Raw genomic sequence first — 25988 nt, 5'->3', positions numbered from 1 at the left:
GTGGCTGATAGAAATTTGCTGGGAGATATCAAAGCTGCTAAATTTTCCTTATTTTTGGTCATTGGTCTCATGAAAGTAATCTGAGTGGGAAAGTCAAGAGGAAATGTTTTAGGCCAGTCAGCTCTTATATTAATGAGAGATATGCTCTACGCAACTTGGTCAGGCTGATGAGAGGCAATAGATTTTTGAATGCCGATGAGTCCCTGGGCCCTAGGGCCAATTTGTAGCTTGATATTTGCTGAGCAAAATGCTGACATGGCAGCAGACGTGGTTCCAATGTCCAGCTCACTTCATAGTTATCCCTTCAATCCTTCTTGATGAGATCAGTCTGAGAAATGAGACTATGCTGAAATTGCAAAAGCTGCAACTACCAGAGAAAATTAAATGGGGGCTTCAAGTAGTGACTGAGCCAGTACACCAAGTGGCCAGAGGGAGACAAGAGCAGCTTCTAAAGGTTTCCTAAGTTCAGCAATCTCCAGGCACATGGGAGCTCTGAAGCATCTGGGGCAGAGCCACACAGGCAGGCAGGGCAAGGACACACAGCACACCAGAGTACCGTCCTTCACTGAGAGCAGTTCTCATGCTGCAGAACCCACTGTCATCTCCACTGCCTACAGCTCCGTCTCCAACTACCAGACAGGAAGTAATAAGCGGAGTTTGATTTTACTCACCCTAAATTCAAACATAGTGAAAGTAACTGGTCTTGAGATGGAAACTTTATTTCACAAGTTTACTAAACATAAAGAGAGAAAAATCCTTCCCTAACTCACATTGCTTTCTCACTGAAATGAAGACATGAATCAGGAAAAGTCACCCTGGAGCAAGCTACCACCCTCCCTAAGTAGGTATTTGGAAGCAGGGAATCAACTACTTGTACAGCCAAATTACTTCTTCCAATCAACTTAGGTTCAAATAGCCTAGGCCTCAATTTCTGTAAATGAGGTCAAAAATAGTATATTCCAAAGGTCTTAACAGTTCTTTGTAGAGGGATAAAATTTTACCATGTACATAACTCACAAAGGCATTAAGGTTTCCCAATATAGAGCTCCTTTAGTCTACAACTTTAACCAACAGCATCTGCCCCAAAACTGCTTATTTTTCACTTTCTATTATGTCTATTTGCTGCCAACTGAGGTACTTGTCACTTTAAGACAGTTTAAAGCTATGGGAAACACTGCTGGAAATAATCAACTGGCCACCTGGAGAGGAGTCTCAGAACTGACATTTTGAAAGTCAGTAATGGAGCCCAGGGCCTTATCTGCTAAATGGCTTGTCTGAAGGAGTCATGAAGACTTTTTAACAAATCATCTCTATGATCATGGTCATCCAGGAAGTCTATGCTGTGCTCTTACCATTGGTGTCTATCTTCCTGGCCAGAGTAATTATAGCTTCTTTCAAGGCATGAGGGTGAAGATCACAAAGACAAAACCAGCTAATGACAGAGACATAAAAATTCACTCCCTCATAAATGGCATTGCTGGTTTATAGGGTTACTTTCCAATGGCAAAAGAATCTGAAACTAATGCCACTATAATAAAAGGACGCATGAATCTCTGGTCAGAAATGAAACGGCAAGTAAGTATAATTCATGGAAAAATGTGTCTGGCCCTGGCTGGGTAGCTCAGTTGGTTAGAGTGTCATCCGAATACACCAAGGCTATGGGTTCAATGGCACATACAAGAATCAATCAATGAATGCATAGATGAATGTAACACGAATCGATGTTTCTCTCTTTCTAAAATCAATTTTTAAAAATGTATATATGACTCATCTTTAAAAAAATCTGATCCTGATGGCTGAAGGAGCATCCAGAGTCATGAAGATTAACTGAAGGTCTATTTTCTAGCAATGCAAACTATAGTAGCTACATAACTACATCTTGTATGTTGTATCAAGAAACTTCATAGTTTTAGGGCTTACAAAATTAGCCAGAGCTCATGGGGGGGAAAATAGGTGGTAAGGAAAGACAGAAAGGAACAGGAAGAATGAGTAGACAAAGGAAGGAAAGAAAAAGGAGATAGTTTCCTGATTCCACAGCAACTCAAAGATATGTGACTCACTGACCCAAAAAAAATGGAGAACCTGTAAAAACCATTTAAATTCCCTAAATAAGATCGCTTCTCCTAAATAGCAGGAATAATGCTAAAAACCAAGGGGAAGAGAATATAAGAAATGAAAAAACTCTGAATTGTACATACTTCACAGGTATGGGAATAGACCCTTTGTAAAAGGGCAAAGGGAGCTAGGAGGAATGAGAAGGAAAAAAATGCAAATTTACTTTTAAGATGGAATTGAAAGCTGACTATAATAAAAAGCCCAACGGACCTCCTCTACATAAGAGCCAATAGGCATGTTCCTAAAAGCAAGCAGGACTCAGAATATCATATGCATGAGAACCAATTCAAAGCTCAACACAACAGCTTCTGGGGCTTTAATGGATAATCCATATTAATAAATATGTAGGGGCCTACGAGACTTGTCACACTGGAGCACTTGCTGGTTCTGGAACACGAATTTTAAGAAATTAAAATTACATATGTCCATTTAAAAAATAAGACAAATAAAAATCCATTTTCCTCTTTAAACAAGAATTATTCTAAAGTCACTGGAATAAAAGTAGAAGTGAAACAGGCTTTCTCTCTGAAAAATATAACCCAGGTAACAGTTCTCACTTCTGAGTGCCAGCCACAGTGGCAGAAATGCCATGACTGAATCAACTTCCAAAAGAGGAGCTAGAATGCTGTGCTCGCTGTGCTCATCCAGTCTCTCTGGAAACATAAAAGGTGAGCTGACTGCTTAACCAAGGGGAGCATTCACTACTTTACCCACTCTCATTCCCCAGGGATCCCACAGACACCACCAAGACCATTTCCAGAGGGAGGCCTACTCAGGCTTCTAATTTCAGTGGGAGAATTCCTGCACCATCTCGCTCTGTCTCAACAAGCTGAGCAGCATAATGCACAACATATGCAACATGGACCACATCAAGGGACCAAGCCAGTCCACATAAAAATAACTGACTTCCACCTAAGTCAAAAAGTTGTTCCGCATGGCAGTGGGATACCAAGAATCTGCGTCCTCCTCCTCAGAGGATGTTTCTTCATAGATTTCATCCTGGGCAATAATGCTCCCTAATCCATACTCCTGCTCATGGACAGAAACTTCATTTGGTGTGAGGTGAAAAGAACCTTCCACAAAGTCAGCAAATCTGGAAAAGAGAACATGATATTCATTAGGCACCTTCTGCCCTTTCTATTTTTATTTCAAAATAAGAATAAATTTAAACCCTTCATCTACTCAAATTATACTGAGTCCAGACAGCATCCCTGTCCTTACTCTGGCAGTTAAGTAGACCAAAGCAAGAAACAAGGAGAAAAGGAAAGCTGGGGTCATAGGCCAACATCCCCTGCAACCTCATCCTGCTTAATAAGCACTAGCCTATCCTTTTTAGCTATGGAAGTGCCAAGGTTCCTTTAAGTCACCTGTAATTCTGATAAGAGAGATTAAGGGTCATTACACATTCATTCATATTTATGGTCCTATAAACTTTATGCCATCAGGACTCCAAATTGAAGATTCACATACTCACTGGTATAGTTGCCCCCAAATAAAAAGGAAAAAAAATCCCACCCCTCTCCCCTGCAAGCAAACAAACAAACAGAAAACACCACCCAAGGAGTAATGCAATACTATCAGAGGGGACACTTGATATGGTGTTGGAATCTTCTCACGTCTATGCTGGAGTAGACAGTTCCGCTTAACATACGATGATATACATACCTTTCTCTTGACTACTAGATGAATAGGAAAATAAAGCCATAAATACAAAATTATTACCTAGAAGTATGATCTGTTAAAACTCAAGGTCACAGTCACCATGACAGATGCTTGGCATATCTGGCCAAGAGTTTACCTCTTTGGAGACTGGATTCGAGAAATAGTCTTCCAAGGAGAGAAGTCTGGACTGTTACAATATTCTCGAAGCTCCTCTAACGCCTTTTGAGTTTCCACCTCTCCTTGTATTCGATACTCTTCTTCTGTCAGGAGACGAGGGGGGACAATCTTTTCTGTTGCCTTACACATCTTTCTGTGCTCATCAAAATAACACCATGAATCATTAATCAGTAATCTGCACGCACCCTTACCTCTAGCTCCCTTCAGTGGGCCAGGCATGCAGCAGAGAGCCTGACCTTCTTGATTTCAGAGAGGAAGGAAGAGGGACAGAGTGATAGAAACATCAATGATGAGAGAGAATTATTGATTGGCTGCCTCCTGCACGCCCCACACAGGGGATTGGACCTGCAACCCGGGTATGTGCCCGGACCGGGAATTGAACTGTGACCACGCTGGCTGCTGGCTGGGCCAGATATCTTTAGTTATAATGTACTCTTGATATGTCAGACTATTAGTGACAAGTCAGAATAGTCAATTATTATTCACTAATGTGAGTAAATTCACTTATTTGCCAATAAATGATAGACAAAGTATTTATTTTCCAAAAACTGGGAAAATGACCAAAAATGATGGTGTAAAATTGTGGTCCATTAACTTTGTTCCCCAAACTGAAGATATCACCCTTGACTATCTGTAATAGGACCACCACTGACAATCTGAGATCATTCCATATTCACTATGCAAGGTGATAACACACTATGAATTACATCTTAAGACTAGCACTCCCACCCCTGGCCAGTGTGGCTCAGTTGGTTGGGCATCGTCTGGAGCACTGAAAGGTTGATGGTTCGATTCCTGGTCAGGGCACATGCCCAGCTTGTGGGCTCTATCCCCAGTAGGGGACATGCAGGAGGCAGCCGATCAATGTTTCTCTCTCTCCCTCTCCCTTCTTCTCTCTCTACAGAGGGGGGGAAATCAATTAAAAGAAAAAGACCAGGACTCCCAGCGCAATCTGAGAGCCAATGTGAAAGACTCTGAAACCATGTAACCTGAGGCATTTGATATCAACGTAATATACTTTGCACCATCTAGTGGTAACATGAGCACATCACACTTTAGTGGATACTTTTATATAAAATAACTATAATAAAACTACAAAAATGCCTACAGTCTAAAGGAAGAGACTCAGGAAGGACAAAAATCAGAAGCAATAATACAATAAATTTTCATTAGCAAAGAGGCTCCCAGGTCAACACTTTTGTGTCCTTTTGCTGCAACTGTATCACACATTGTACATTTCAATAGTTACACTGCCTTTCAGTCACCTGTAGGTGATGTACAGCCACCGAATAGGATACTCCAGGTTCTTAGTACACAGAGCAATGATGATAATGGCAAAAGCAACCTGTGGTATCTGGATACCAGAATACATGAAACAGAGGCCCATCAGCTGCAAGGTCCAGGTCAGCAGGTTGATACTTCGTTCATTCTCCAAGGGCCCATACTTGTAACAGACTGCAAAACTTATAAATCCAACTGTGAGGACATAACCTATGAGAAGAGTTAACATAAGACATTAGTAAAATAATTTGTGTGGGGAAAAGCAGTAAGTGACTAGCACCGACTGAACTGGGAAAATGGACAAGATCATTACTCAATTATTCATATTTTTTTCTATCATTCAGATATCTTTATCTTTTTAAGCTTCCATCCTTCCTTTTATCCCTAATTTATTTGCATCAAATGAAGCATTGCTACACATTGAACAACTCTAGAATAGTCTGTTTAAAAAAACCAATATATGGCCTAGCCAGTTTGGCTCAGTGAATAGAGTGTTGGTCCGATGATTGAAGGGTCCCAGGTTTGATTCCGATCAAGGGCACACACTTCGGTTGCCGGCTGGATCCCTGGCCCTGGTCAGGGCGTGTGGGGGAGGCAACCAATCCATGTGTCTCTCTCACATCGATGTTTCTCTCTCTATTTCTCCCCCTCCCACTCTCCCTCTTCTACTCTCTCTAAAAGTCAATGGAAAAATATCCTCGGGCCCTAGCTGGTTTGGCTCAATGGATAGAGCATCGGCCTGCAGACTGAAGGGTTCCAGGTTCGAATCGGGTCAAGGGCACATACCAGGGTTGCAGGCTCAATCCCCAGTGGGGGTTATGCAGGAGGCAGCCAATCAATGATTCTCTCTTATCACTGATGTTTCTATCTCTCTCTGAAATCAATAAAAAAATATGTTAAATAAAAGAAAAAGAAAAAGATCCTCGGGTGAGGATTAACAACAAACGACTCAATATATGGAAATCCAGATTAATCACCTCTCAAAGGGTAGATTAAGAGTTACTATCTGTATAAAAAAAGGATTCCTGCTTTACAGATTAGATTTGATGAAGAGTTATTTCTTCAAGTCCTCAAATATATTAGAAATACAATTATGTTGACAAACAATCCAATTAAAAAATGGGCAAAGGACCTAAATAGACACTTCTCCAAAGAGGACATACAGATGGCCAATAGACATATGAAAACATGCTCACTAATGATCAGAGAGATGCAAATTAAAACTACAGTAAGGTATCACCTCACACCTGCCAGAATGGCTACCATCAATAAATCAACAAACAACAAGTGCTGGAGAGGATGTGGAGAAAAGGGAACCCTGGTTTACTGCTGGTGGGAATACAGACTGGTTGCAGTCACTATGGCAAACAGTATGGAATTTCTTCAAAAAATTAAAAATGGAACTCCCATTTGACCCAATGATCCTACTTCTAGGAATATATCCTAAGAATCCCAAAACACCAATCAGAAAGAATCTATGCACCCCTAGATATTGTAAATAGTGCTGTTTACAATAGCTAAGATCTGGAAACAGCCCAAATGCCCATCAGTTGATGAGTGGATAAAAAAAGCTGTAGTGCACTTACACAATAGAATCCTATGTATTCATCTGTAAAAAAAAAGGATCTCTTACCCTTTGTGACAGTATGGAGGGACCTGGAGAATATTATGCTAAACGAAATAAGCCAGTCAGACAAAGACACATAGCACATGATCCCACTTAAATGTGGAATCTAAAGAACAAAATAAACTGACAAACAAAATAGGTCCAGAGGCATGGATGCCTGGAACAGACTGACAGATCTCAGAGAGCAGGAGGGTTGGAGGGACAGGAAGAAATTAATTAAAGAACTTATATGAATATATGCATAGCCCATGGCCACAGACAATAGTGTGGTGAAGGCCTGGGATGGGGCAGAGGCTGGGTGGAGGGCGGCAAAGGGAGGGAAAATGAGGGACATCTGTAATACTGTCAACAATAACAATAAATAAAACAAATACAATTGTATTAATAAAGTCAATTTACAGTTTTCAGAAAGATGCCTATCATATAAAGAAAGGTATACTCATCTACAACACAAATTAAAGTCTTCTTCCGAGCAGCATCATTTTAAGAGAAGGTAACAACTGTAAGAGGGGTTAGAAATAAGTGAAGAACTACGATTCTTAAAAGTTAATAAAATGGCATAGACTATTAAACTCCTAAAAGTTAATTTCATGACCAAATTAACTAAAATAGTTTATAAACATATAAAAAGGAAAACAAAACCAGTAACACTTACTTAAAAGATACTGCCAGTAGCACCTCCAGATCTCTTGTAAATTTTTAAAAACTAGTTGAATGAGGTATAGTGAAAAGGACCAGCCTCCCACCAGGATGATGTAAATGGGACTTTTCTAAAACAGAGTAGAAGTGAAAGCAAAAAGTTAAAAAAGGTTTCCATACATAAAAGCAAAATGAAACTATGTTTAAAAAAAACCTCAAACTACTGAAAAACACATCTCTGACAAAGACTTCCTATTTAAAGTGGTACAGTCTGCTAAGGACACTGGGAAAATGAGATGCTAAATAACTTAAAAGCCTGACTATGTAATTAGCAAATAGGAAGGAGACTTTAATCCCCCACTAAGCACGGAATTTTAAATAAAAAGGGAGTTTATATGCAATCAGGCTCCAAGTTTCATCATGGTAAGTACCTTTCTGAATCAAGGAAGGAGTAGGACATTGGCTTAGATATCAATGCAAATTTCAGTGCTGCTAAATTACCTAAGAAAACTATCCTTCAACTATCCAGGCTCATCTTAACCACATGAGTATTCTGCTACTTACCCTGGGTATAAACTTGGACAGCATGAAAATGATGATTAGCAGAGACGCCACAATTCCCACACCCATCCCAGAGGAATAGTAGAAGATTTGGCTTCTGCAAAGAGAAAATGTATTTCATGACTATGTGTGTATTCTTCATACATGGCATTGTTCCAACTAGGACAACTATCCTAGTCAAAAGATAGAAAACAGATACAAGATTAGAACAAGTATTTGCCCAAAACTTGAAGTCAGAAAACTGAAAAAACTATAACAATATAGTTGCTCCCAGATTATGAGGATTAGTATCAATGAGGTCTCCTCAAGTATATCCCCAAAATAAACCTCTATTTAGTCTCCTACTTTGATCCCCAGCATCTCTCCCAACCCAATCCTATATAATAAAAGCGTAATATGCAAATCAACCAAAGGGCAGAACGACTGGTCGCTATGATGCACACTGACCACCAGGAGGCAGACGCTCAACGCAGGAGCTACTCCCTGGTGGTCAGTGCGCTCCCACAGGGGGGGCACTGCTTAGCCAGATGGCTGGCTAGCCCAGCAACAGTGGTGGGAACCTCTCCTGTCTCTGCTGCAGGCGGGCAGTAAGGAGTGAGGGTTCCCGGACTGCGAGAGGGATGTGTGCCTGCCAGCTTAGGGGGTTTAGGGATCAGGCCTAAGCTGGCAGGCAGACATCCCCCGAGGGTCCCGGACTGTGCAGGCCAGGCTGAGGCACCCTGCCCCCCAATGTATGAATCTCGTACACCAGGCCTCTAGTTTTTAATAAGAATCTTTCTTTTGAGGAACCATACACCATCTCTGGGAGAAGGAAGGGACAATACTACACTTGTGGAGACTGGAACTGAACTGATTACCCAGAAGGATAAAGCAAACACAGGGCCTAGAACAGAGAGCTCCTACTCCTATTCCAGGCTCTTTCTATCAGTTATTCCTCCCTCATTGAGTTTCTCTTAGAATCCCTCCAAAAAAGGAACAACTTCCACCAACCTCACTCCAGCCCAAATTCAAACTCCAATTGTTAATTTGTCATTCACTACTCCACAAATACTCTTTTTACTTTGTATACATAGTTAATGTTGGTTCTATCTTTGTTTGCTTTTTTCTCTATTTCTTTTCTTTGTATTTGGACATGTCACCTAGCTTGGCTGGTAAGTTCCTAAAGGTAGGAAATGAATAAGTAGTTAATGTTTGTCTCTTTACTTCTGAATGGCATGAAGCTTATCAACACACACATAGCCCAGTAAAAATAAGGGCTTAACACATTCTTTCCAATGAAGGAGTGGTTGAGTCATCACAAGATAGGTCAAACTAATGGGAAGATTTCATTATTGCCAGTCTTATGTAATACAAGGAAAAAACAAAAATCATTACACATATATTAAAGTACTTTTAAAAATTATCCAAGCAGATAATGGCTTAGCCATAAAGATCCTGGAAAAGGAAATGGCAGCACTTGGAGTTTTTACAATAAAAGTCAAGGACAGATCTGAGTCTCATCATTCCGCACTCTAGCCTTGGAACTTACCTGCTCAACAAGTCTCCACAAAAAAATAACATAAGTCCAAGAAGGAAAACGAGAAAGAGTTTGGGGTCAAATCCTGAAATAAACAGAGACTTCTGTTTAATAGGAGAAACAAACAGTTTAAGGCATTATAGTAGTCCCTCCTCATCTGCTGGGGGATACGTTCCAAGACCCCCAATGGAATCCTGAAACCATGGATGGTACTGAAGCATATATGTAATGTACTGTATTTTCTTATACAAAAACAGCTATGATAAAGTTTAATTTATAAAATAGGCAAAGTAAGAGATTAACAACAACTAACAATTAGATTATAACAATATATTGTAATAAAAGTTATGTGAATGTGGCCATTCATTTTAGGGTTCCCTGCTTGAAGTTTTAGTTTAGGTCCAATGTTTTCTGGTGCAACACACAGCCATCAATTGGAACACGTTTTCTGTCCAGGTCTTCCACCCATAAATTTAATGCCTTTTTCATCTTAACTAAGCACTTATCATGCACTGTGGCTGTAACTTTTGCAGTTTGACTTGTGACAGCAAAACAAGCATGGATCTCTTTTCCTTCTTCACAATTTCATGGATAAAAGATTTATTCTTACCGTTTATCTTAGCAACCTCAGCATACGACATTCTTTTTCTTTCCTTATTAAGTCAATAACTTTCACCTTTTCACTTAAAGGAAGCACTTCACAGCTTCTCTTTGGAATATCCAAATTACTAGCATCACTACTCTTGTGCTTTGGGGCCATTATTAAATAAACTAAGGGTTACTTGAACACAACCATTGCAATATGGGGACAGTCAATCGTGACAATCAATCTGATAACCCAGATGGCTACTAAGCGGCCAACAGGAGGGTAGGGTATACAGCGTGGGTACATTGGACAAAGGGACAATTCATATCCAGATGGGATAGTACAAGATTTTATCCCGCTACCCAGAACAGCACACAATTTAGGTAACTGAAACCACAGAAAGTGAAACCATGGATAAGAGGGAGTTATTGGGTAGAATAAAAGGCAACGCTGGCATTATTGGTCAGCTAATAAAATAAATACAAAGAGTCCACCTAAATAGCATTATAAATTCCACACAAAGCTGGGACACCCTTCCAAAGAGAAAGAGTAATTAGGTCTCTGTCTAGCCTGTACTTTCCTGAAGATCTTATTTTTATTTTGGCTACCTACACCAAGGCTGAAAGAAACCAAGCGTTGCTTTGGATAGAGCCAGGCATAGTGGCATCAGCACTTCATGCAATTGCCCACAAGAGGTCTCCACCACTCTGGTTTTCAAGCCTTAAGTCACTCAGGCTGGGACTTAACAGATTTGCCTAGCCCTAGAACTTTGGATCAGGGCCTTCTGTTGTTCTCTAACTGGCTGTTCTTCTGGCCCAACACCACCATTTACTTCCCTTCGCTATACAACAATTGTGTTGGAAAAACCTACACTCAAACACAGTTCACTCAGGACCAGGGGGCCCAAGCAGAGGCCCCTTAGGGGCATACAAGACCCTCCCACACCTTCACATTCAAGAGCTGAGTTTAGGGGAGGTCCACAAACGGAATAGGATAAAAAAAGATCAGTAAATGTAAAAGAAATACAAAAACCAATCAACCAACCAAGCAAGAACAACAACAAAAAACACAACAGGCCAAGCCAAAGAACTGTGAAACCCTGGGGCAATTAGAAGGCACAAACTATTTTGTAGCAAAACCCAAGAACCTTTCCACTACTCACAACAATCCAGGACCCTGGGTGGTAACCAGGGAGAGACCAAAAGTCACAGAGAATTCAACAGGATAATGATCCACTTCCTCTGTGAAACTTTCTCAGACATTCAGAGAAGGGAGGGCTTCTCCCAGTTCCACTGAGTAAGCCTTAAATTGCAGTGATCTTCATATTTACCATTCCACAAATACTTTTTACTTATGAAGTACTAATATTCAGTTCTGAAGAAAGGCAGAACTGAAATCAATATATACGTATATTAATTTCAGAGAGGAAGGGAAAGGGGGAGAGAGAGAGAAACATCAATGATGAGACAGAATCCTTAATCGGCTGCCTCCTGCACACACCCTACTGGGGATCGAACCTGCAACCCGGGCATGTGCCCTTGACTGGAATCGAACCCGGGACTCTTTAGTCCATAGGCCGATGCTCTATCCCAGTGATGACAAACCTATGACACGAGTGTCAGAGATCACACGCGAACTCATTTTTTTGGTTGATTTTTCTTTATTAAATGGCATTTAAATATATAAAATAAATATCAAAAATATAAATCTTTGTTTTACTATGGTTGCAAATATCAAAAAATTTCTATATGTGACACGGCACCAGAGTTAAGTTAGGGTTTTTCAAAATGCTGACAAGCCAAGCTCAAAAGGTTCGCCATCACTGCTCTATCCACTCAGCCAAACTGGCTAGGGATCTTCAGTTTTTATTATTTAGCCGTTCATGTCTTCAAATGTACACCTGTACATTTCGGGACATCTACCTTTGTCTAGAAGTGCCCAGAGGGCAGAAATAAATACATCTTTTATACTCTGAGAAATACTAGGAATATCAGGTCAGAGCCATTGGAAGAATTAAGAATGTGCATCTTCACAATTCTAGGTAAGGAGGTACTTACAATGATCTAATGTGAAGTCTCAATTCTAGGGCTTTATGTGGGGTGGAGTTTGGAGTTTCTCTAAACTGTTTGGAGCAGTAGTGAACTCAGGTTATAATCAGAACCAAAATGGAATTATCTTGGGCTGACTTCTCTTTCTCACTAATTATACCCTCAAGTTCAGTCCCTTCTCACCATAGAATTCATCATAAAGACACAGGTAAGACTTACTGCGGGTCACGGTGACACTGTACTTGGTGCCTTCCTCTATAATCTCAACTTTGAGGCAGGTTTTTGTGCTGTACAGTCCCACATTAACATAGGTGTCATTCAATTTCTCTTTTAAAAAGGAGGAAAAAAAGTTCCAGATGCTAAACTGCTCTAGCTCCTTCAGTTTCTCCTCATTCTCCACCTGGGTGACTCGTACCAGTTTGGAACTATTTACCCGAATCTGTAACACAAAATAGGAATGAATTTTTCACAAATAAAAATGTTAAATTAACACAAAACTTTAGAGTAAATATCTAAATCAGAAATGGCACTAGTTTTCCACAAGGCTTATGAGAAATAGAGATGCAGTGGCTAACACATAATTGGACAAATATCATTGCACATGGTATAGAGAGGCAGCTGTTAGAATGTCTTGTTGTTAACATGATCTGAATCTACTATTAGGCCTGAACATAGGGAGAAAAAAGACTTCCACAATACAGCTATTTATAAGAGATCATACAAAGCCAGGGTCTATAATATTAAGAAAATTGCCAAGCATAAACAGCCCCAAAAAGGTTTCCCATAATGACAGGCTGAGAAATTCAACCCTTTGTCACAAATCACTGATTATGGGTACATGTTGGTTATAATTTGCCCCAGATGGAATATGATTTTTATATCAGACAATAAAAAAGAGAATTAAAAAAAGAAACCTACAAGCCCACCCTGATGTTTCTGATGTGAACAACAAATGCCCTTATTAGTAACTATGCTTATGAGAGTAGCACCATTTTCAAAAGGACTCATTTTGCTCAATCACTATTACAGCCAGACACTCTTGCCTTGCCAGGTGGTTTAATGGCGTTATGAAATAAATGAGACCAAAGTCATTCATTCTATCAAGGGGAAACTTCAGTTCAGGAAGCTCATGAAACATCCTGTGTAGAATAAAAATAAGAGCAGCAAGGCAAAGGAGTTTATTTACATCCTGACAAACACACGACAGTTTCCAGGCCAAAGAAGGCAGAAGGCCTTTAAAAAGAAAAGATGTGTAGGGTGTGTGTGTGTGTGTGTGTGTGTGTGTGTGTGTGTGTGTGTAAAAAGAAAAGGGCAAGAGAAGAAAGAAGTTTCTTTGGGAAAAGGAGGAAGTTTACCTCAGGGTCAAGTATTATAAGCTACTTAAATGAGCAGAGAGAGGAACATAAATAGGAAAAAATGCTTATTGATGAAAACACAATTCAGGATAATCTCAACCCTGTCAAGGTTGTTAATACTTTATAGCCGAAACCGGTTTGGCTCAGTGGATAGAACGTTGTTCCGGTCAAGGGTATGTACCTTGGTTGCGGGCACATCCCCAGTAGGAGATGTGCAGGAGGCGGCTGATCGATATTTCTCTCTCATCGATGTTTCTAACTCTCTATCTCTCTCCCTTCCTCTCTGTAAAAAATCAATAAAATATATTTAAAAAAAAATACTTTATAAAAACTTGTGTGTGTTCCTAGTTGGTTTGGCTCAGTAGATAGAGCCTCAACCTGTGGACTGAAGGGTCCTCCGTTGGATTCCAGTCAAGGGCACATGCCTGGATTGCGGGCTTGAGCCTCAGAAGCGGGTGTGCAGGAGGCAGCTGATCAATGATTCTCTCTCGTCATTGATGTTTCTATCTCTCTCTCCCTTCCCTTCCTCTCTGAAATCAATAAAAATATATTTTAAAAAATTAAATAAAAATTGTGTGCTACAGATAAAGAGTGTCAAAGAACTCACTAATACAGACAAACATTCACAAAAGCTGCCCCTGCCAGGGGCCTCCAAATTATTACCTGTATCCGTGTCCATATATCATGCCACTTTGGGATAAGCACATTTTCATAACAGAATTGTTGCCTGGCAGTCATAGTATAAACTCGAGATTCCTGAAGCATGACCACATTAATTTCAACTTTATGCAAAGAAAGAAAATAAGAATTAAATGTAACAGAACAAGTTAATAACTATTAACTCATTTCATAAAGATTTAAACTGACCACTTTCTTAAAGTTGAGGTTAAAATGTCAGTGACTGAGAAACAAGATAACTGAAATAAGAAAAGAAATAAGATAGTCTTATTTCTGTCTAATTTTATTTAGATATTACAAATAGTCATTAACCCAGAATAAGTAATAAGGAAAGCTACTATTTAGTGTTAAGACAGTATGCAATCTCATTTAACCCTCCAGTCAAGGGCACGTGCCTGGGTTGCGGGCTCAACCCCCAGGAGGCAGCCAATCAATGATTCTTTCTCATCATGGATGTTTCTCTCTCTCCCTCTCTGAAACCAATAAAAAAATATATATTTTAAAAATCAATGGGGGGGGGGGAGGATATCCTCGGATGAGGGTTAACAACAAAAAAAAGATGAATTTGCCCAAAGTCAAATTAGCTTAATTGAGATTCACACCCAGGTCCTGTATCCGTTAAAAAGGCAAAGCCAAAGTAACCTCATCTCGTGTTTTTTCTCTATCCCTTTCTCAGGTAGAATGAACAGAATTGGCAATGATTATCTATAATAATAAAAGCATAATATGCTAATTAGACTGGACAGCTGAACGACCTTCTGGAAGTCCTTCTGGACGAAGCCGCAGTGCTGGGGGCCAAGGCAGAGGCAGTTAGGTGAGATGAGGCAGGCAGGCAAGCAGTTAGGGTGATCAGGGAAGCAGGCAGAGTGGTTAGGGGTGATCAGGCAGGCAGGCAGAGGCCAGCGGTTAGGAGCCAGAAGTCCCGGATTGCAAGAGGGGCATTTCCTGAGGAGTCCCAGATTGCGAAAAGGTGCAGGCTGGGCTGAAGGATCCCCTCTCTGTGCATGAATTTCATGCACCGGGCCTCTAGTGTGTGTGTGTGTGTGTATATATATATATATTAGAGGCCCAGTGCACGGATTCATGCACTGGTGGGGTTCCTCAGCCTGGCCTGTACCCTCTTACAATCCGGGACCCCTCAGGGGATGTCGGACTGCCAGTTTGGCCTGGCCTGTGGGGATTAGGCCAAAACCAGCAGTCTGACATGCCTTGAGGGATGTAGTAGTGCATTAAGCGGCAAGTTGGGCACTGCACCAATCCCATTCATCCCAGCCCTGCTGCACCAGGTGGCTCAGTAGCACTGCCACGGAGGCCAGAGGCAGGGCCAGCCATGAGCCCTGCGTCTGGCACCTGTCAGCTGAGTGGCGCTCCTGCTGTGGGAATGCACTGACCACCAGGGGGCAGCTCCTGCGTTGAGCATCTGCACCCTGGTGGTCAGTGCATGTCATAGCAACCGGTTACTTAGGGTTTTATATATATAATAGAGGCCCGGTGCACAAAAATTTGTGCACTGGCGGGGGGGGTGTGTCCCTCAGCCCCACTTGTGCCCTCTCACAGTCTGGGACCCCTCGGGAGATAACGACCTGCTGGCTTAGGCCCGCTCCCGGGTGGCAGAGGGCAGGCCCAATCCCTAGGTGCAGCCCCTGGTCGGGCTCAGAGCAGGGCCGATTAGGGAATTGGGGTGCCGCCCCCTGCCATGCACAGAGCAGGGCGGATTGGGAGGTTGCGATGCCACCCTCAGTCACGCTCAGGGTAGGGCCGATTGGGGGGTTGGGGCGCCGCCCCCTGTCACACTCAAGGCAGGGTCGATGGGGAGGTTGCAGCGCCACCCCCTGTCACGCACAGAGCAGGGCCCATCAGGGGGGTTGGGGCTCCGTACCCTGTCACACACAGAGCAGGGCCAACCAGGGGGTTGGGGAGCTCCCCCCTGTCACGCACAGAGCAGGGCCGATCAGGGGGTTGGGGCGCCTTCCCCTGTCACGAACAGAGCAGGGCGGATAGGGAGGTTGTGGCCCCGCGCCCTGTCACACACAGAGCCACAGGGCGATCAGGGGGTTTGGGCACTGCCCCCTGTCACGCTGCTCCAGGGGCCAGGAGGCCTCGCGGCTCCGCTGATCCCAGTGCTGGGAGGCCTCGCAGCTCCGCTTGACACAGGGGCAGTGAGGCCTCGCTGCTCCACTATTCCCGGGGCGTGAGGCCTCGCGGCTCCGCTGATCCCGGTGCTGGGAGGCATATTACCCTTCTACTATATAGGATAGACGCCTGGTGCACGGGTGGGGGCCGGCTAGTTTGCCCTGAAGGGTGTCCTGGATCAGGGTGGGGGTGCCGCTTGGGTGCCTCGCCAGCCTCGGTGAGGGGCTGATGGCTGTTTGCAGCTGGTCGCACCCCCTTCAGAGTGGGGGTCCCCACTGGGGTGCCTGGCCAGCCTGGATGAGGGGATGATGGCTGTTTGCAGTTGGTCACACCCCCTTCAGGGTGGGGGTGCTGCTTGGGTGCCTCGCCAGCCTCGGTGAGGGGCTGATGGCTGTTTGCAGCTGGTCGCACCCCCTTCAGAGTGGGGGTCCCCACTGGGGTGCCTGGCCAGCCTGGATGAGGGGATGATGGCTGTTTGCAGCTGGTCACACCCCCTTCAGGGTGGGGGTCCCCACTAGGGTGCCAGGCCAGTCTGGGTGAGGGGCTGAGGGCCGTTTTCAGGCTGGCAGGCAACTGAAGCTCCCAACCTCTCCTTTTTTTCTTTTATTCTGGGATTTATTTACCTTCTATGGCTGTCACTGGAGCTGAGAGCCGGCTTTAGCTCTGAGGCTGGCTCCAGCTTGAGGCCTCGGCTGCTGAAAGCAGGAATCTAGGGTTTGTTTGGGTTCTATAATTGCAACATTGTTTCAGTCCTGCTTGCTCCAGCTCTGATGGTTGAAAGCAGGTATCTGGGTTTTGTTTAGCTTCTATAATTGCAACATAGTTGCTTAGAGTGCAGCTCAGAGGCCGGCAAGGCAGGCGGGGAAGCTTGGCTTCCTCCATCACTGGAGCAAGCAAAGCCTCCTGTTCGCTTCAGCTGCCTGGCTGCCGGCCGCCATCTTGGTTGGCAGTTAATTTGCATATTGCCCTGATTAGCCCATGGGAAGCGTGTCGGAGGTACGGTTAATTACCATGTTTGTCTATTATTAGATAGGACTAGAGGCCCGGTGCACAAAAATTTGTGCACTCGGGGGGGGGGGGGGTCCCTCAGCCCAGCCTGTGCCCTCTTGCAGTCTGGGACCCCTCGGGGGATGACCATTTGCTGGCTTAGGCCTGCTCCCCGGGGAATTGGGCCTAAGATGGCAATCAGACATCCCTCTGGCAGCCCGGCAGCCCTCGGGGGATGTCCACTTGCCAGTGGGGAGCAGACCACAGCTGCAGTCAGACATCCTTAGCACTGCTGAGGAGGCAGGAGAGGCTCCCACCACCACCACTGTACTGGCAGCCATCAGCCTGGCTCGTGGCTGAGAAGAGCTTCCCCATGTGGGAGTGCACTGACCACCAGAGGGCAGCTCCTGCATTGAGCCTCTGCCCCTGGTGGTCATTGTGTGTCATAGTGACCAGTCATTCCCAGTCTTTCTGCTGTTAGGGTCAGTTTGCATATTACCCTTTTACTATATAGGATAGAGGCCTGGTGCATGGGTGGGGGCCGGCTGGTTTGCCTTGAAGGGTGTCCCAGATCAGGGTGGGGGTCCCACTGGGGTGCCTGGCGGCTGATGGCTGTTTGCAGCTGGTCACACCCCCTTCAGGGTGGGGGTCCCCATTGGGGTGCCTGGCCAGCCTGGATGAGGGACTGATGGCTGTTTTCAGGCTGGCCACACCCCCTTTAGGGTGGGGGTCCCCACTGGGGTGCCTGGCCAGTCTGGGTGAGGGGCTGACGGCCGTTTTCAGGCTGGCGGGCGACTGAAGCTCCCAGCCTCTCCTTTTTTTCTTTTTCTTTTTTTATTCTGGGATTTATTTACCTTCTATAATTGAAATATTGTTGCCATCACTGGCGCTTCCAGCTCTGAGGCCGTGGCCAGCTGAAAGCAGGTATCTGGGGTTGTTTAGCTTCTATAATTGAAACATTGTTGCCTTCCTGCTCGCTCCAGCTCTGAGGCCATGGCCCGCTGAAAGCAGGTATCTGGGGTTTGTTTAGCTTCTATAATTGAAACTCTGTTGCTTTTGGGCTCAGAGCCAGGCCACGGCAGGCGGGGAACTTTGGCTTCCTCCATCACTGGAGCAAGCAAACCTCACGTTCGCTTCAGCTGCGTGACTGCCGGCCGCCATCTTTGTTGGCAGTTAATTTGCATATCGCCCTGATTAGCCAATGGGAAGCGTAGCGGAGGTACAGTTAATTACCCTTTTTGTCTTTTATTAGATAGGTCTAGAGGCCCAGTGCACAAAAATTTGTGCTGGGAGTCAGACATCCCTCTGGCAGCCCAAGAGCCCTCAGGGATGTTCACTTGCCAGCGGGAGCAGGCCTAAGCTGCAGTTGGACATCCTTAGCGCTGCTGAGGAGGCGGGAGAGGCTCCCGCCACCACCGCTGTACTGGCAGCCGGCAGCCTGGCTTGTGGCTGAGCAGAGCTCCCCCATGTGGGAGCGCACTGACCACCAGGGGGCATCTCCTGCATTGAGCATCTGCCCCCTGGTGGTCAGTGTGTGTCATAGTGACCAGTCATTCCCAGTCATTCTGCTGTTAGGGTCAATCTGCAAATTACCCTTTTATTATATAGGATTGCCTGGCCAGCCTGGGTGAGGGACTGATGGCTGTTTGCAGGCTGGCCACAGCCCCTTCAGGGTGGGGGTCCCCACTGGAGTGCCTGGCCAGCCTGGGTGAATGGCTGATGGAAGTTTGCAGGCTGGCCAAGCCCCACAGTAGGGACCCTCACCCCAAGAGGGTGTGGCCAGCCTGGGTGAGTGGCTGATGGCTGCTTGCAGGCTGGCCACAGCCCCTTCAGGGTGGCGGGTCCTGCTGGGGTGCCTGGCCAGTCTGGGTGAGGGGCTGAGAGCCGTTTTCAGGCTGACTAAGCCCCCCAGTGGGGACCTTCACCCCATGAGGGTGTGGCCATCCTGGGTGAGGGGCTGATGGCTGTTTGCAGGCTGGCCACGGCCCCCAGCCACCCAAGCTCCCAGTGGAGGATGGCTGGAAGCAGGTATCTGGGATTTATTTGTCTTCTATAAAAACTCTGTTGCCATGAGCAGAGGCCACAGCCAGCTCAGGGCAGGCGGGAAGCTTGGCTTCCTCCATCGCCCGGGCAACCAAGCCTCTTGTTTGCTCCAGCTCCGTGGCTGCCGGCCGCCATCTTGGTTGGGTTAATTTGCATATAGTCGCTCTGACTGGCTGGTGGGCATAGCTTGGGGTGTAGCAAAGGTACAGTCAATTAGCATCTTTGTCTTTTATTAGTGTAGATTATATATATACATACACACACACGCACACACACACACACACACACACACATACATATTACTTTAAGCAATACAAAAAAGATTGCAAAATTGCTTTCTTCCTGCTATTTGTTTCAAGTTTTAAGAACAGCCAATGAATATATGCACTGCCTTTGGTTTTACCAAAACACAACATTCTGCCCTTCAGGAGTTCTGTATTCAATCTCAGTTAATTTAAAGTTTAAAAGTGACCACTCTTCATTGGTTGAGCATCGACCCATGAATCAGGAGGTCATGGTTCGATTCCTGGTCAGGGTACATGCCCAGGTTGAGGGTTTAATCCCCAGTAGGGGGCATGCAGGAGGCAGCTGATTGAAGTTTCTCTCTCAGCATTGATGTTTCTCTCTCTCTCCCCCTCTCCTTTCCTCTCTCTGAAGTCAGTAAAAACATATTTAAAAAAATAAAAGTGAGCCCTAGCTGGTTTGGCTCAGTGGACAGAGCATCGGCCTGCGAACTGAAGGGTCCCAGGTTCGATTCCAGTCAAGGGCACATGCCCGGGTTGCGAGCTCGATCCCCAGTGGGGGGCATGCAGGAGGCAGCTGATCAATGATTCTCTCTCATCATTGATGTTTCTATCTCTCTTTCCCTCTCCCTTCCTCTCTGAAATCAATAAAAGTATATTAAAAAATAAAACTGACCACTCTCGCCCAGCCCTGGTGTGGTTCAGTGGATTGAGCATTGTCCCTTGCACCAAGAGGTCACCAGTTCAACTCTGGTCAGGGCACATGCCAGGGTTGCCTGTTTGATACCCCAGTGGGAAGTGTGAGAGAGGATGTATCCAATCTATGTTTCTCTCTCTTCTCTCTCTCTCCATCCCTCTCTCTCTAAAAAAATCAATTAAAAAACTATTTTTTTCAAGGGCGGGGGAAAAGGGGAGACATGTGTGGTACCCTTTGTAATACTTTAAGCAATAAAAATAAAAAATAAAAAGACAAAAAAACAAAAACAAAAACAACAAAAAAAACTATTTTTTTAAAAAGTGACCACTCTCGCCGGAACCGGTTTGGCTCGGTGGATAGAGCATCGGCCTGCGGACTGAGGGGACCCAGGTTCGATTCCGGTCAAGGGCATGTACCTGGGTTGCGGGCACATCCCCAGTGGGGGATGTGCGGGAGGCAGCTGATGGATGTTTCTCTCTCATCGATGTTTCTGGCTCTCTATCTCTCTCCCTTCCTCTCTGTGAAAAATCAATAAAATATATTTAAAAAAAAAAAAAGTGACCACTCTTTCGTGTCTTCCCACTCAAATTGTGCAAGCTACCTTCTTTACCACAAAACATTTAAGTAACTTCTCCCTTGAGTTCTATATTGTACTTAGCAATTTATTAAGTGCTACTTTAAGTAGAAATGCAGTTATCTCTCTGGGTCTTAATATAAAGGTGGGTAGATTTAAATAAACTAAAAACAAACACACACAAAAGCCATAAAAACACAAAATCCTCAACCAAACATTAGGAAGCCAAAGTTACACACAAAAAAGGCAATGATGCCCACCAATCCAAAATTGTTTTAGGGTAAAAGCTAAGACTAATTTTGAAGTTAAATTCAGTCTTAAGCCTAAATGTAAGAGCAAAAACTGTAAAACGCTTAATAGAAAGAAAACACAGGTGTAAATTTTCGGGACCTTGGATTAGGCAATGGTTTCTTATATATGACACTAAAGCATAGCAAAAAATGAAAATAAAAAATAAATCAGACTTCATAAAAATTAAAAGCCTGTGTTGTTTTGAAAGTACAACCCACAAAATGGGAGAAAATATTTACAAACCATATATCTGATAAGGGTCTAACATCTAGAAGACATAACAAAAGCCTAAACTCAACAACAAAAAGAGAAATAACCCATTTTTTAAAATGGGCAAAGGACTTGAATAGACATTTCTACAAACAAAATGGCCAGTTTTGGGCCGTGGAGAAAAGGGAAAATCATGCACTATTGGTGGGAATGCAGATTGGTGCAGACACTATGGAAAACAGTATGGAGTTTCTTCAAGAAATTAAAAATGGCCCTAACCAGTTTGGCTCAGTGGATAGAGCGTCGGCCTGTGGACTGAAGGGCATGTACCTTGGTTGCAAGCACATCCCAGTAGGGAGTGTGCAGGAGGCAGCTGATCTATGTTTCTCTTTCATTGATGTTTATAACTCTCTATCCCTCTTCCTTCCTCTCCATGAAAAAATCAATAAAATATATTTTTTTTAAAAAGAAATTAAAAATGGACCTGCCTTATGACTCAGCGATTCCACTTCTGGATATTTATTTTAAAAAACACACACATACACAAAACACTAATTTGAAAGAATATATGTACCTCTATGTTCATTGTAGCGTTATTTACAATAGCCAAGATATGGAAGCAACCCAAGTACCCATCAATAGATGAGGGATAAAAAAAGTATAGTACACATATACAATGGAATATTACTTGGCCATAAAAAAGTAAAATCTTACCATTTGCAACAGCATACACAAACCTACAGGTTATTATGCTCAGTGAAATAAGTCAGTCAGAGAAAGACAAATACCATATGATTTCACTTATATGGAATCTAAAGAACAAAATAAACAAACAAAACTGAAAAGGCTCATAGACACAGAAAGCAACCTGGTGGTTGCCAGAGGGAAGGAAGTTTGGGGGTTGGGGGATAGAGGTGAAGGGATTAAGAAGTATAAATTGGTAGTTACAAAATAGTTAAGGGGGTGGTAAGTAGAACATAAGAAGTATAGCCAATAATATTGCAATAACTATGTCTGGTACCAGCTGGGGTACTGGAAATATTGAGAAAACTATGTAAATATATGATTGTCTAATCCCTAAGTTGTATAACTGAACCATACAAAATAAAATTGAGGGGAAAAAAGAAGATATACAAATGGCCAATAAAGCACATAAAAAGAGGCTCAACATCACTAGTCATTAGGAAAGTGCAACTCAAACCACAATAAAATACCACTTCACACTAACTAGGATGGCTATAATCAAAATGAGGACATTAACAAGTGTTAGGGAGGATGTGGAGAAACTGGAACCCTCAGACATTGCTACCGGGGAAGTAAAATGATGCAGCCTCTTTGGAAAACAGTTTAGCAGTTCCTCAAAAAGTTAAACATAGAGTTATTATATGACCCAGCAATTCCACCTCTAAGTATACACCCAAGAGAAATGAAAACATAATGTTTATACAAAAAGTTGTACACAAATATACTTAGCAGCAATATCCATAATAACCAAAAAGTGGAAACAACCCAAATGTCCACCTATTGATCAATGGATAAACAAACTTGGTATATGCATACAACGGGATATTATCTATACTAATAAAAGGGTAATATGCTAATTAGACCAGATTGACCGGACATCTTCCAGACGTCTGACTTCCTTCCAGACAAAGCCACAGTGAGGGGGTGGAGGGGGGGTAAGGCAGAGGCAGTTAGGGACAATCAGGCTGACAGGCGAGCAAGCAGTTAGGGGCGCGATCAGGCAGGGAGGCAGGTGAGCGGTTAGGAGCCAGAGGTTCCGGATTGCGAGAGGGTGCAGGCCGGGCTGAGGGACTACACAAATTTCGTGCACTGGGCCTCTAGTTCAGCTATAAAAAGAAGTACTGATACACACTAGAATATGGATGAACCCTGAAAACATTATAATTAGTGGAAGAATCCAGACTAAAAAAAAAGGCCACATATTGAATTATTCCACTTATTCGAAATGTCCAGAATAGGCAAATCCACAGAAACAGGAAGTAGATTCGTGTTTGCCAGGGGCTGGGAAGAGAGGAATGGAAAGTGAATGCTATGGTGTGTATAGGGTCTCTTTTGGGATGGGTGAAAATATTCTGAAATTAGTGGTGATGGTTGCACAACTTTGTGTATACTAAAAACCACTGAAAAGGGTGGGCTTTATGGTATATGAATCATATCTCAAGTAAAAAAAAAAACGTCAGTCTTGATATTGTAGGGGAGAAAAAGTCTTCCTTAACTCTCTTATGGTCCTTGGCTGGGCCTGCAAATTAAACTGACAAAGGCAGAAAAGCATACAAATTAATGTTTAAATGACACAAAAGCCTTCATTAGGAAAGGAGGACCTAAAGAAACCTGAAACCGATATACTTCTTATGCTGGGGTTGATGAAGAGTGGACAATCTGAAGGAACAGGACAGGTTACGGAATATGAGGTAAATGTGGTAAACTAGGAGAGACTGAGCAAGGCCTGTTTGTTAGGATTCTTAGTGTCCATTTGTCTTCAGAGACAAGGATGCTCCTTTCCTCCAGGTATAGGGAGGGCACCTCTCACATGAGTTTTGTTTTGTTTTTTTTTAACCCTCACCTAAGGATATGCTTTTACTGATTTTAGAGAGAGAGGAAGGGAGGAGAGAGAAAGAAACATCAATGTGAGAGAGAAAGATCCATCAATTGCCTCCTGTAAGTACCAGGACCAGGGATCAAGCCCACAAACTAGGTATGTGCCCTGACCAGGAATCAAATCCACAACCTTTCAGGTTGTATAGGACGATGTTCCAACCAACTGAGCCACCCGGCCGGGGCTCACATAAGGATTTTATGGCCTGTTTCAGGGAAGAAGGGCAAAGTAAGAGAGGTTCCAGTGACCTTCCTGCTTCTGCTGTTTTCTCAAACTCCCTCAGCTTAAAATATTCAATGTGCCAAGGTACTATAGAGTAACATGTCCTGAACCCCATCCATCAATTTCTTACTAGGATTTAATCCAATATTAACTTGGATTTCCTCCAATCCTATCTTTCATAAAATGAAACCTTTTTAAAGTCCTGTTGACATTTGTCTAATAAATATACTAAAAGAATACACTCATAAATATGCTAAAAGAATACACTCATCAATAGTTTATTTTCTTCTGGAGATTGTAAAAGAGTAAGGTTATATGACGTTTAAAACTACTGTATTTACTGGTTCAATCCCCAGTCAGGGCAAGAGCAGAAGGCGAGCAATCAGTTTCTCTCTTTCTCTCTTCCCCTCACCGCCACCCCCTCCCCCCAGTTCCTCTAAGCATGTCCACAGGTGAGAATTTTAACCAATGGTACGCCATAAGCGTCTGTAGGCGCAAGCGACGGAACTTCCCCACATGCCACCAGCGTCTATAAAAAAAAAATGTTTCAGCCCTGACTGGTTTGGCTCAGTGGATAGAGCATCAGCCTGTGGACTGGAGAGTCCCAGGTTCGAGTCCAGTCAAGGGCATGTACCTTGGTTGTGGGCACATCCCCAGTAGGGAGTGTGCAGGAGGCAGCTGATTGATGTTTCTCTCTCATCGATGTTTCTGACTCTCTATCCTTCTCCCTTCCTCTCTGTAAAAAATCAATAAAATGTATTTTTTTAAAAATGTTTTCCCTAAGTGGCAGCCCCGATCAACTTTAAAATCATTTTTCGGGAGAATTTTCAGCTGAAATAATTCAAGTACATTCGAATTTTGAGTAATATATTTATTTTTATAATATTCATTGCAAGTTGATTTTTTAAATTAAATTCAAAATATCGTGGTGTGTGGGGATGGTTTCCATTTTGGACGCATGGCAGTTAACTGGTTAAAAAAAAGAAAAGGAAAGGGGGAGGCAATAAATAAACAGATTACAAATACATTTATATCCCTTTATATATAAAAAACTTTATACAAATAAGATTTTAAAAGTCCACAAAAATCCCAATAAATAAAAATCACAACAAATAGGCCAAAAACAAAGGACAGAAACACACTCCAAAAGATTTGAAAGTCGAAAAAGAAAATTAAATAGCTAATAAGTTAAAATATGCTCACAAATAATGCAATAAATGCTAAGTACATTAAGATGCCATTTTCAATCTATCAAATTAGCAAAGGTGTTACAGTCTCCCGTGCTGTCAAGGGTCACCAGTAAATATCGCTGATAGTGGTACACACTGGCACATCTTTTCAGTAAAGTACTTTAGCAAGATGTTTCAAGGATCTTAAATATATTTTAGCTATTGATCTAGTAAATTCATTTCTGAGGATCTATCCTAAAAAATATCCAAATGCAATAAAAGTTATACACAAAGATATACACAAAGTGTTATCTAAAATTAAGAGCGAGAAACACCGCTAATATCCAAACAACAGTAGAAACACCACAAATATGCAACCAAATGTTGAATTCATAAACATTAAATAAGTGATCTATCTATAGAAGTAAAAATACCATTTGTGAAGAATTTTAAATTTTAGGTTTTCTGATTTAGAGCAGAAAAGGAAAATTTTCAACTCAGTCCAATGCCAACTATCCAGTAGTAAGTATCAAATTTGCTGAGGAATTAAATTTC

General features: G+C 43.1%; 1 protein-coding gene across 2 annotated transcripts in view; it reads right to left on the bottom strand.

Moving 5' to 3' along the window:
- Positions 1-2400: 2400 nt before the first annotated feature.
- NEMP1 (nuclear envelope integral membrane protein 1) overlaps positions 2401-25988 on the bottom strand; it is a 24979-nt gene continuing 1391 nt past the window's right edge. Inside the window, exons 2-9 of one of the 2 annotated variants that reach the window (XM_014459934.2) lie at positions 14231-14349; positions 12432-12651; positions 9591-9663; positions 8066-8159; positions 7518-7632; positions 5220-5445; positions 3914-4087; positions 2401-3208 (exon numbers count right to left, since the gene is read on the bottom strand). In XM_014459934.2, the coding sequence (XP_014315420.1) occupies positions 3028-3208; positions 3914-4087; positions 5220-5445; positions 7518-7632; positions 8066-8159; positions 9591-9663; positions 12432-12651; positions 14231-14349 (1202 nt within the window). In that variant the 3' untranslated portion in view covers positions 2401-3027. The remainder of the gene's footprint in view (positions 3209-3913; positions 4088-5219; positions 5446-7517; positions 7633-8065; positions 8160-9590; positions 9664-12431; positions 12652-14230; positions 14350-25988) is intronic. The other variant, XM_023757987.1, reaches the window with a different exon arrangement.

This window comes from Myotis lucifugus, unplaced genomic scaffold (assembly GCF_000147115.1).
Source record: "Myotis lucifugus unplaced genomic scaffold, Myoluc2.0 scaffold_119, whole genome shotgun sequence".
NCBI classification, from domain to species: Eukaryota; Metazoa; Chordata; class Mammalia; order Chiroptera; family Vespertilionidae; genus Myotis; species Myotis lucifugus.
This window is presented reverse-complemented; position numbering and strand designations above follow the sequence as displayed.